The following is a 12,868-nucleotide window of genomic DNA, read 5'->3' on the forward strand; positions in this document are numbered from 1 at the left end:
TGTACGTATCTGTTGGGTTTTATGCCCTAAATAAAACTCTTTACAATCTGATTAGTTATCAATATAAGAAATTTGAAGTGATTGATGTTCGCATGAATTTTACATGCTAATGGTTTAATATGTTTGATATGTTTATTACATTCATACACACAAAATCATTTAAATCCAGATCATATGTTTATTCACAATTACAGTATCGTCAACACTGTGGAATGTGATTGTGATCATATGAATCAAAAGACTCGGTCCCTGTTTCATCAGTGTTATTGGATTTACACTAATGTGATAATCAGCGATGTTGTATACTTACACTTGGAGTAAGTGTTATGTTCTTTCCAGGACATTAGTAAAGTATACTAGTTTCGAATGTATGGAGTATACATTGGACTGTACCGATATTGCAACTAAGTTAAGATATTACAAACTTACCGTTATACATATCTTTCCAAGTCAATATCAGTAGTTGATCTTAAGATTAAAAGAATCTAAATCCTGATATGCTTAGGCTCAACTCAGGAGTGCTATTCATGTTCTTTGATTTATTAGTTAAGCCTACTTTTGGGTCAGGGTGATACGTATATTTTGGGAACATGATAGTATGATTGAGTGGGAGTGTTGAACATAAATATGGAAACTATAGCTTCTACTGGTGTATAGAAGTCAAGTGATGATTCCCTTCGAGCTTAGCAAATAGAAGTAAATGGATGAGCTCTTGTTTAACTGACTAATCATTAGATCACTAAACACCATTTACAGGTAGCTAAGTGTTTTAAGGGGCAAAATACAATGAGGGGTGAGAACGGTAAAGAAATCCCATCTCGATGTAGATCATCTTTATAGAGAATCTTTAAATCACAATAAGATTATAACAATGGTTAAATGAGATAGTATATTGATATCGTGGAACATACAATATGCTCTATATAAGTCTGAGAGTGCAATTCTAAGTTCTAAGAGTGGATTCAACGAAGAATTAATAAGTAGGAATTTACTTGGTAAATTTGGTTCACTTATTGGAAGCTCAGCATATAGATCCATGGTCCCCATTCTAGTTGAGAACATTCTTCTTGTAAGACTCATTAATTGATTCGTGATTGATCAATTATAACTCTAAAGTTAGACTATGTCTAATTTTATGAATTTTCACTAAGCAGGGGTGAAATTGTAAAGAAAAGAGTTTCTAGGTTTATTTATTTATTAATGGACTTTATAATAATTAAATTAAATGACAATATTATTTAATAATCTATTTTAGTTATTAAATAATTAGTTTTGGCATTTAAAAGGTTAATATTGGAAAATAGGCATTTTTGAGAAAATAGAGATAAAATTTGATAAAACTGCAAAATCAAGTGAGGCCCAATACAACATCATGGACGGCCACTTATTGTGGGATTTCAAATTAATATTTTCATTATTTTAATGCCAAATAATTCCTAACCTAAACCTAGTAGTTGCCTATAAATAGAAAGTGATGGCTCAGTCACAAAACATGCTTTCACATGCTTTCATTAGTAATCTGACAGAAATTTCTCTCTTCAAAAAAGCTGAGCCTTCCTCACTTTCTATACCTGGCCGAAACCCTCTCTCCTCTTTTCTCCTTCATCTATTTCGACCCTAGTAAAAGAGTAAGTGCCCACACACAACAAGCAGTAACTCAATCATAGATTGGAAGACTGTGAAGGATCAAACTTGAAGAAGAAGGACATTCGGGCTCAGATCTTGATTATACTCTACTACAGAAAGGATACAAGGGTTAGCGATCTGAGTGGAAGGAGACATTAATTCCGCTGCATCAATGTAAGGTTTTATTAACTTTATATGTGTTTATTTTATCGTTTTAGAAAGTTCATATTTAGGGTGTTTAAACAACATACTTGTGAGTACATCTAAGATCCTGGTAAAATAAATTTCCAACAACTGGCCTCAGAGCCATGGTAATTGATTTACTTGCAAGAAATTTGGACTTTAAAACGATTGTTTGTTTATTTTTGGATGGTATCATGTTGTATTGAGTGTTATTAGATGATTGATTGATGTTTGTGAATTTTTGTGAAAAATAATTGCGATTCTGTTTCTGGAATTATTTTTATTGGATAGTATGGAAAAAATTAAGCAAGTTACCTTTTTACAGAACTCAATTTCGATTTAATTTGAATTAGTTATGATTTTTTGAAGATTCGAAAAAAAAAAAAACGGAGCTGTGCTGAAATTTTCCTGCGATCGCGAAAACTGTCCGTACAGCTCACAATTTTTTCGTTTTTCTTCGATTTTTCATGTTTTTTCATGGAATTAACTTCCGATTTTTTGTGTAGTTTTGTACTTATAGATTTTCTATTCCTAATTCAATTCTAAATATCATTATGAATTAATTTAATATTTTTTAAATTTAATTCAAGATATTAGTGTAATTTGAATTTTAAAATAGTAAATATCCATCTTATTGCTTAATTATCAATCTTATTTTTTTTTTTTGAAAGGAATGTATTTTATTCAAAAACAAAAACACTACACAAGGCCAGACTTCTCTGCATCTAAAATGGCAGCAGCACAAGAGGGTAAAACCTCTGACCAAAAAGAATTACTTTTGAGCTTAAAAGCCCACCTAGCTAAGGAATGAGCAACTCTATTGCTATCTCTACTAACATATCTAATCTCAATACAGTCATCTAACAAGTGAGAACAGAGTATATCCTTCAATTGCAGCCCCCAATCCGTTCGAGAAGCCTTCCTGGAAAGCAGATGGTTGATAGCAGTTAGATTGTCAGATGTGAGGTAAAATGGATTTGTGTTCATCTTGTGGCTCAGATAAAGGCCCAATCTGAGAGCCATACATTTAGCCATAAGAACCGACACATAACCATTATGGTATTTAACCTCAGCCGCAACCAAATTGCCCTTAAAATCTCTGATGACAGCAACAATTCCGCTCCCCATCTGATCTGGACTTAGTGCTGCATCACAGTTGATCAAAAAAGAGCCTTTCGGAGGAGCCTTCCATCTGATCACACTTTTATCCCTCTTCTTATCCTTGATGTCAGTGGCCTTTGTGAGAGCATGGTTAACAAAGTCAAGAGCCCAAGGTGTCCAGCTCTTCAGAGGGGGATTCTTATTTTGGAAGATTCGATTATTTCGTTGGCTCCACACCATCCAACTCATGCCCAAAAATCTTTCAAAATCCTGATTAGAGCATTTGTTTTTCATAAACATGAGAAACTCCATCAAATCCGACATCAGTCCAAGACTTTTAGGAAAGAGATGCCAAAGCCCCGTCTCTTTCCAAACATACTTAAGCCGAGGACATTGCCATATAGCGTGACTGATTGTTTCAATCTGATTCCAGCAGCCAGTACAAGTTCTATCCAATTTGATACCTCTCTTTGCAAGCTCAGTCTTAGAGGGAACCCAATTATGGCAAACTCTCCATATAAAGTTCTTTATTTTTGGAGTTAAATTTGAATGCCAAACTGCAGTCCACCACCCTTTGGTTATCGATTTGTTTGACGTTTCAGCACCTTCTTTCTCACTTTGCTTCATTCGATAACCGCTGGCCACCGTATACTCCCCATCAATTGTTGGATTCCAAATAAGTTCATCTTCTCCGCAGTCTCGCATTGTCTGTATCCCCAATATCCAAGGAATGTCATCCTTGTTCATCTTTTCCTCAAGTGCATCTAACTTCCAATCCCCGGCCTCATTGATTAATGTTTCCACCAAAGAGTTGGGAGGAACCTCAGCAGGAGTTCAGAGAGTAAAAGGGGGACCTCTAGGAATCCATCTATCCTCATTTATCCGAACTTTACGCCCATCATTCACACGCCATCTAGTTCCTTTCAACAAAAGCTCTCGGCCCCAAAGGATTCCCTGCCATACATTAGAGCACCCAGTACCTTTTCTTGCTTCAAAAAATTCTGAACTTGGAAAGTAGAGAGCCTTCATTACTTGAGCAAACAAGCTATTGGGATTTGTAACCAATTTCCACGCTTGCTTTGCTAAAAGAGCTTGATTGAAATCTTCCAAGTCTTTAAAACCCATACCCCCGGTCCATTTGTCCTTGCAAAGCTTCTCCCAATCTCCCCAATGAATTTGATGCTTGGCCTTAGTAGATCCCCACCAGAACCGAGTAATGAGTGTCTGGATTTCGTGGATGATACCTTTTGATAATCTAAAGCAGCTCATGACATAAACCGGAATTGCTTGGATAATGGATTTAATCAACACCTCACGACCGGCTTGAGAGAAGAGACCCATTTTCCACCCTTGAAGCTTGTCCCAAACTTTGTTTCGAACCAATCCAAACGCTTCTTTTTTATTTCGGCCAACAAAGGCAGGAAGACCGAGGTACTTTGAGTGGTTTTCAGTAAATGTGACTCCAATTGATGATGCTAACCTCTGACCCTCCGCTTGAGAGATTTTCCTACCAACACAAAGATTGGATTTAGTGAAATTAATACATTGACCAGACAGATCAGAATACTTCTGAAGGACCTCAGTGAAAGCTCTCCCTTCCTCAACTGTGGCATCCATAAAAATCAAGCAGTCATCGGCAAATAAGAGGTGAGTCAATCTTTTTTCTAGCTGTCCAAATCGGAGCCCATGGATCTTGTTAGCATGGCTGGCTTCGTTGATTAAACAGGACAGACCTTCGGAGCAAATAAGAAACAGAAATGGAGATAGAGGGTCCCCTTGTCTTAGCCCTCTTTTCGGAATGATGTGACCCCGAGCCTCTCCGTTGAGTAAAACCGAGAAGGTTACCGACTTCACACAACTCATTAATTTGACTATCCAACGATCGTCGTAGCCCAAGCTTCTCATCATGCCTTCTAAGAATTTCCATTCAACAAGGTCATATGCTTTAGACATATCTAGTTTCAGAGCCATCTTCTTCCCATTCCCGAACCGGCCTTTTTTCAAGCAGTGGAGACTTTCGAATCCCAAAATGGCATTGTCTTGTATTTGTCTCCCTTTAATGAATGCACTCTGATTTTCAGAGATCACCTTATCCATACTCATCTTCATTCGATTGGCTAGGCATTTAGAGATCACTTTATAAATTACATTGCAGAGGCTTAAAGGCCGAAAGTCACTTACTACAGTCGGATCTTTCACCTTGGGTATGAGACAAAGTAAGGTGTCGTTAATGCATTTACAGTCTTCATTGTTGTTTAGCACAGCCAAGCAAGTTGTTATGACTTCATCTCCCACCGCTTCCCAATGGTTGTGGTAAAATAACCCAGGCAGTCCATCCTTCCTCGGAGCTTTGAGCGGGTGTATTTGGCCAATAACAGCTTTTACATGTTCCTTTGTGAAATCTTCAAGGAGTAGGTTGTTATCTTGGAAGGAAAGGCGACAAGGAACACTCTGGTTGAGGATATCCTCCATGGTGAGAGAAGGTCTTGAAGAGGTGAAAAGGTTCGAGTAATAATTAGCCAGAATTTCTTCCATTTCGCTGCCCGATGTACAACATCTCATTTGCTCATCAAACAAACCTTTTATAGTATTCTTCTTCTTTCGTTGAGAGGCCTTGTGATGAAAATATTTAGTGTTACGATCCCCGTGCGCAAGCCATAGAGCTCTACTCCGTTGTTTCCATAGTATTTCCTCCTTATATTCGGCTACATTAAGTTCCTTCTCAATCCTTCGCTTGTTTTCCCAGTCTATCTCTCCATCCGAAGAGGATATTTTTTTTTAAATCCTCTTTGAGTTTCTTAGTTTTTGCTCCCAACTCATTTTTTTATCCTTATTCCATTCATTAAGCTTCTCTCCACACTGGTTAAGTCTCCTCCGAAGTCCAATAGCCGAGCCCCAATATGAAACATCTAGCCAAGTCGAATCAACTATCTTGCTGCACTCCTCATCCTCTGCCCAAGCCTGCTCATAGTGGAATCGGGATCTCCATTTAAATTCCTTGTTGGAGTGTTGCTGATCTTTGTTGATGTTAATCATGAGAGGTCTATGGTCTGAGTTCCACCACGAGAGTAACTTTGGAGGCCCAAATTTTGTTGAACCAATCGGGATTAGCCATAACCCTGTCCAATTTCTCAAAAACCAAGTTGTTGTGTCGCCCATTACACCAAGTGTATTCACCACCATCCATCCATAGTTCCTTGAAGTTGCAATATGAGATGGCTTGTTGAAATTCTTTCATTTGTGAGTCCATTTTCACGCCCCCTCCTTTCTTCTCATTAGCCTTCAAAATCTCATTGAAGTCGCCTCCACACAGCCACGCCCCCCTTCTCAAGTCGCGGAGTCTTTCCAAAAGTTGCGATGAATTCTTTCGACCCCTGGGATCAGGACTCCCGTAAAAGCCAATAAATCTCCACTTGAAACCCAAACCATTTTCAATAACTGCATCTATGTGAGAAACAGTGTATGATTTCACACTAACCTCCGAAGGATCTTTCCATAAAAGAGCTAATCCACCACTTTTTCCTTTCGCAGCTACAACAAAATAACCATCATAACCAAGCACAATTCGAATCCTTTCCATCGCCTCTTCTTTGAGTTTAGTTTCCGATAAGAATATCATCCCGGGATGATGATCCTTAACATGGGAACTGAGTGTCTTTAATGTCCAGGGGTTCCCAAGCCCCTGAACATTCCAAACTAGTATATTCATGGCGCTCGGCGACCCAGCTCCACTGGGTTCGCCGCTTTCAAATTCACTCCTGAGGTCAAATCCGAAATGAAAGAAATGTCCCCTGGTAAAAGCTTCTCCATCCTCCCATCCTTTTCTTGTTTCTCATCTACCTTATTGATCATTTGTCGAAGTGTGTTCTTACTGGTACTCGTACAGTTCTTCCTTGTCACCCTTTTCCGTTTCTTTCCCCCTTTAGGTCCTGACGATCCTTCCCCAATGTCTTTGGCAAAATTAATGGGAATATCAATCCAGTCCCCTTCTTCCATGTGTATTCCTTGTTTCGGCCCCATCATTAAATTAGAGTCATCCATATGAAGCCTCTTTCCTGGTTGCATACTCAAATCATCTTCCTGAATTAAGGAATCCCAATTACCCGATCTTTTTTTATTCACCACTCCTCCATCACCCGGTGTTTGTGTTTCCATTAGTTTATCTTTGCCTTTGATGTTCAGATCCCTATTCCCAGTATACAACAAAGAGTTAGGAGTAGGAACCTGGTTAATGGTGGAATTCCGATTGTTAATTCTAGGCAATCGTTCAGGCATCTTTCCTCGACTATTGTAAAGTCCTTTTTTGGCAAGTTAGGTGACAAAATAATTTTTCCTTTTTATGGTAAGATTGCTATGCATTCATTTTCGAAATCTTACCTCTTTTATTCGGTTATAAGTTGCCATTTTCCTTGTTTGGAAAGTTGCACTTTCAGCTGAACTTTCCTTTGTTGAAAACTTCTCAAAAGAGAAGGAATTCTCTTTTGGAAAGTTGTCATTTTAAGGGAAACTTTGATTATTGCCTTTTCCTTATTAATTTCGATTGTATCTTGATACAATCAGAATATCTAATCTGTTTTTGGCAGGAATCAAGCTTTGAAAGAAGATCGGACCCGATTTTAGTAAGTTTCCCGTTTCTGGGCAGATCTGCTTCGTCAGCAACCGAATCTGTTGTAGCAGATCGTGTTTGTTTTTGGAAAGCCTTTGTACAGCTGCTAATTCGAACTTGTGGTTGCCTCTTTGGTTTCTATGATCTATAAATAGAGCCTAGAGAGCAACCATTCGAATTACCTCTTCCATTATTCATTTTTTGCATTTATCTTTTGTGAGAAGAGAGTGTTTCTTTGTTTTGTGAGAGCCTAGTTGTTCACCTAGGTTCTAGTTGTTCTATTTCTGTTCTTACTCTATCCTAGAGGTTGTGAAGAACTACTTGACTGAACAAGAGATTGGTCTTCGGGAGAAGACTTGATTAAGCCTTACTTCGGGAGGAAGTAAGCACTTGGTCTTCGGGAGAAGACTTGCTAAAGCCTTACTTCGGGAGGAAGTAAGCACTCACACTTCAAAGACGAAGGGAGTTCGGGCTTGAAGGTGTTTCAAGAAGTCAGATTCATAAAGTGGATTACAAAGGATTGCGGCAATACTTTAGAGGGAGTCTAAACTTGTTTAAGTCAATTGTCTTTGTAATTTTGATACTTTATTAATTGATTTCATTCTCTGGGCGTGGCCCCGTGGACTAGGAGTGTTCGTGAGAACACTGATACCACGTATAAATCTCTTGTGTCAAGTTATTTATTTTTCTGCAAATATTTTATATTCTGCCTGTTCAGTTTTGCTGTAGCAGAATTACTTTCTGTTGCTGCAAACGCTTACAGTTTTTATATTTTCTTATATACAACTGACATTTGCAAAAACACGGTTTTTTAATTGGTATCAGAGCGGGACACTAAACTCTTAGTGTGGTCCTATAACGTTTTTGTTAGAATGTCATTTTTTGCAGAAGGAAGTTCTATTTCTAGACCACCATTGCTTAATGACTCTAACTATCCTTACTGGAAAGTTAGAATGAGAGCCTTCATCAAATCTCAAGATGAGAAGGCGTGGAGAATGGTTCTATCAGGTTGGTCTCCTCCAGTTGAGACAGATTCTTCAGGTAATACTATTATAAAATCTGAACTGGAATGGTCTATTGAAGATGATAAACTATCTGCCTACAATAGCAAAGCCTTGCATGCTATCTTTAATGGTGTAGGTGAGGGTTACATTAAACTTATATCATCTTGTGTTTCTGCTAAGGAAGCTTGGGAGATTCTTCAAACTCAGTTTGAAGGAACTTCTGATGTGAAAAGATCTAGATTTATCATGCTTCAAACTAAATTCGATGAACTTAGAATGTCTGATAATGAAACTTTAACCGAATTCTATGAAAAATTATCTGACATTGCTAATGAATATTTTGCTCTTGGAGAAAAGCTTGATGACTCTGTTCTTGTGAGAAAAATTGTTAGAGTTCTTCCTGAAAGATTTGATACGAAACTTTTGGCAATGGAGGAAGCTAAAGATTTTAGCACTATGAAAGTGGAAGAATTGATGGGTTCCTTACGTACTTTTGAATTAAATCAACAGATTAAACAAAAGGACAAACCCAAATCCATTGCTGATAAAGGTAAAAGTATTGCTTTGAAAGTTGCTGATAATGAAAATTCTGATAGTGAATGTGATGATGAGATTGCTTTATTAACTAAGAATTTTCAGAAATATATGAAGAAGATGGGAAATAAAAAGAATATTTCGAAAGGTTCAAAAGGTAATACTTTCATTAAACATTCTGTCTCTAACAAAAAGGGAATTCAGTGCAGGGAATGTGAAGGTTTTGGGCATATTCAATCTGAGTGTGCAAACACTTTGAAAAAGAATAAGAAAAGTTTCAATGTCACTTGGAGTGATGATGAAACCGAAAGTGATGAAGATATTACTGAAAATGTTGCCCTAACCTCTGTTATGACTAATGTGTTATGTGATTCACAGGTGAAAGATAGATTGGTATGTCTGAATAATACCACCAAACAAGAGGAATCGGATTCGGATGAGTCGAAATCTGTGAAGAATCTCCTGCTGAATCATACAAAGTCATGTATGAAAAATGGATTCAGGTTGCTTCTGAAAATAGAGAGTTGAATAAATTGAATAAAAAATTGTCTCATCAGATTGAAATGTGTGAGTTGAAAATAAAAGAATATGAGACAAGTGTTTGTGATAAAGATGAAAAAATCTCTCTATTGAAGAAGGAACTTGAAAACTTTAAGAAAAATGTTCAAATGCTTAATCCTGGATCTTCTATTTTTGAAAAAGCTCAGAATGCAGGTCAGAGAGGTTTTGCAGGCCTTGGTTCTAATGGAATAGAAAGTTCTGGAGTCACGAAGTTTGTAAAAGCTAGTGTTCCAACGAATCACCATGAGGCTACAAACTCTGCCATAACAGTTTCACAGCCTGTGGCAGCAAGAACAGCTTCTGATGCTGTAAAATCTCCAGGATTTTCAAAAAGGGTAAGATCTCAGGTAAAAAGATTTGTTCCCATTTGTCATTTTTGTGGTAGAAAAGGACATATCAGACCTAAATGTTTCACATTGAACAACCTGTTTAAAACAAATTATTTTGATAATTTGAAAAAATCTCAAAAGAAACATAAAGGTTTGAAACAAATATGGGTGAAAAAGAAGTGTCTAGCTGGTTTTTCTGATAAAACTGCTGCATCTCAAATGTGGTATTTTGACAGTGGTTGCTCTAGACATATGACAGGTGACAAGGATTTTTTGACTAACATACGGCCTATGCAATGTGGAGAAGTCACTTTTGGTAATGGCTTATCAGGAAAAGTTGTTGGTATGGGAACTCTAAATTTTGAAGGGTTACCTAGACTGAAAAATGTAATGTTAGTTGAAGGACTGAGGGCTAATTTACTTAGCATCAGTCAAATCTGTGATCAAGGGTTTACTGTTTCTTTTGATAGTGATCATTGTTATGTTATGAATGATGACAATGAATGTATCTTGCAAGGATTTCGATCCAATGATAACCGTTACACTCTAACCCCCGTGTTTACTTGTCACTCGGCCTATCAACAACACCACAGATCTGTGGCATGCCAAGCTTGGGCATATTAATTTTAAAAACCTGAAAAAACTGTCAAATGCAGGTATTGTTCGAGGTCTTCCCAAGCTTGGCAAGGAAAGTGAAGGTAAGTGTGAACCGTGTCAACTTGGGAAGCAATTAAAAATCACTCACAAGCCTGTGTCTGATATCAATACCTCAAAGGTATTGGAATTGCTTCACATGGATCTTATGGGTCCAATCCAAGTTGAAAGTTTGAATGGTAAACGATATATCTTTGTGTGTGTTGATGATTTCTCTCGTTTTACTTGGGTAGATTTCTTAAGAGAAAAATCTGACACTTTTGATGCCTTTAAAACTACGTGTGCCGAGATTAAGAGTTGAGAAAGGTTGTAATATTGGGAAAATTGTTCGAATTCGAAGTGATCATGGTAAGGAGTTTGAAAATTCTGTGTATGATGATTTTTGCAAGTCTACAGGTATAACTCATGAATTTTCAGCTCCCAAAACTCCTCAACAAAATGGAGTTGTTGAGAGGAAGAATCGAACTTTGCAGGAAATGGCAAGAGTGATGTTAAATAGCAAGAAGTTGACAAAGCGATTATGGGCTGAAGCTATTAACACAGCTTGCTACATAATAAACGAGTGTTTATTCGTCCGGGTACCTCAAAAACATCTTATGAAATGCGGAAAGGTAAGCGCCCCAATGTAAGTCATTTTCATGTTTTTGGATGTGTGTGTTATGTCTATAGAGATCGTGAGCATATTGGTAAATTTGATGCTAAAAGTGATGTTGGTGTGTTTATTGGATATTCCTTAAACAGTAGAGCTTATCGTGTTTATAACATGAGAACTCAAACTGTTTTGGAATCAGCTAATGTGGTTGTTGATGATTTTAGAGATTTTTCAGAGTTTTACACAGAAGCCAAGATAGATAGTCTCATGGATATTCCTCCAAAAGTTGTAACAACAGATCCTGATGCAGCAGAACCCATTGCTGATGCTGCAAATGACGAATCTGCTGCTGCAACTGAAACTGGAGAACCAGAACCGCCTATCTTGACTCATCCAAACATTATCACTGACTCTATTCAGAAAGAACCAAGCACCAGAGTCAAACTGAATCATCCAAAAGATCTCATCCTTGGAAATCCTGAAGAAAGCATGGTAACTCGCAGAAGGTATATTAATTTAATCAACTTTCTTTGCTTTGTTTCTCAATATGAACAGAAAAATGTGAAGGAAGCCATGACCTTTGAGGAATGGCTCAATGCAATGCAAGAGGAACTCAACCAATTTGTTCGCAACAAGGTATGGATTTTGGTCCGAAGACCAAAAGGTATAAATGTTATTGGAACAAAGTGGTTGTTTAAAAATAAAAGTGATGAGTTCGGTACAATTGTAAGAAACAAGGCTCGTTTGGTGGCACAAGGATACACTCAGGTAGAAGGTATTGATTTTGATGAAACTTTTGCTCCTGTTGCAAGATTAGAATCAATACGTTTACTTTTATGTATTGCTTGTATTCTCAATATTAAATTGTTTCAAATGGATGTGAAATCTGCCTTCCTTAATGGTATTTTGAATGAGGAAGTTTATGTTGAGCAACCAAAAGGATTCGAAGATCCTCAATTTCCAGACCATGTATACAAACTTGAAAAGGCTTTGTATGGTCTGAAACAAGCTCCTCGAGCTTGGTATGAAAGGTTGACTCAATTTTTACTCTCTCATGGCTATCACAGAGGTAGTGTGGATAAAACTCTTTTCATCAAACATATAAAATCTGATTTTATCATTGCTCAAATTTATGTTGATGATATAGTTTTTGGGTCTACATCTAACCATGAAGTGCAGGTATTTGTTGATCAAATGAAAAGTGAATTTGAAATGAGCATGGTTGGTGAGCTTAATTTCTTTCTTGGTCTTCAAGTGAGACAAATGGAAGGAGGTACATTTGTATCTCAAAGCAAGTATGCTAAGAACCTTGTCAAGAAATTTGGCCTTGAATCGGCTAAGCAGGTAAGTACTCCTATGAGCACCACACTGAAATTAACAAAAGATGAGAATGGAGTAAAGGTAGACACTACACTCTATCGTAGCATGATTGGAAGTCTTTTGTATTTAACTGCTAGTCGCCCTGATATATGTTACAGTGTGGGAGTGTGTGCTAGATATCAAAGTAATCCTATGGAATCTCATGTATCAGCTGTAAAAAGGATTATTAGATATGTTAATAGCACTCCTGATTATGGAATTTGGTACTCGAAAGATACCAATTCAAATCTTGCTTGTTTTAGTGATGCAGATTGGGCAGGAAATGCTGATGATCGAAAGAGCACAAGTGGAGGGTGTT

The 12,868-nt window shown here is 37.4% G+C and overlaps 1 protein-coding gene across 1 annotated transcript; it reads right to left on the reverse strand.

The window, feature by feature from the left end:
• Positions 1-2,508: 2,508 nt before the first annotated feature.
• On the reverse strand, positions 2,509-3,657 carry LOC115720986 (uncharacterized). The gene has a single exon (XM_061104878.1). The coding sequence runs from the start codon at positions 3,655-3,657 to the stop codon at positions 2,509-2,511; it is 1,149 nt and encodes a 382-aa protein (XP_060960861.1).
• Positions 3,658-12,868: the final 9,211 nt, after the last annotated feature.

Source organism: Cannabis sativa, chromosome 9 (assembly GCF_029168945.1).
Source record: "Cannabis sativa cultivar Pink pepper isolate KNU-18-1 chromosome 9, ASM2916894v1, whole genome shotgun sequence".
Taxonomy (NCBI): Eukaryota; Viridiplantae; Streptophyta; class Magnoliopsida; order Rosales; family Cannabaceae; genus Cannabis; species Cannabis sativa.

Bases quoted from the DNA above. Each gene is read 5' to 3' on its own strand.
- LOC115720986 (XM_061104878.1), bottom strand. From the start codon at position 3,657: ATGAACAAGGATGACATTCCTTGGATATTGGGGATACAGACAATGCGA.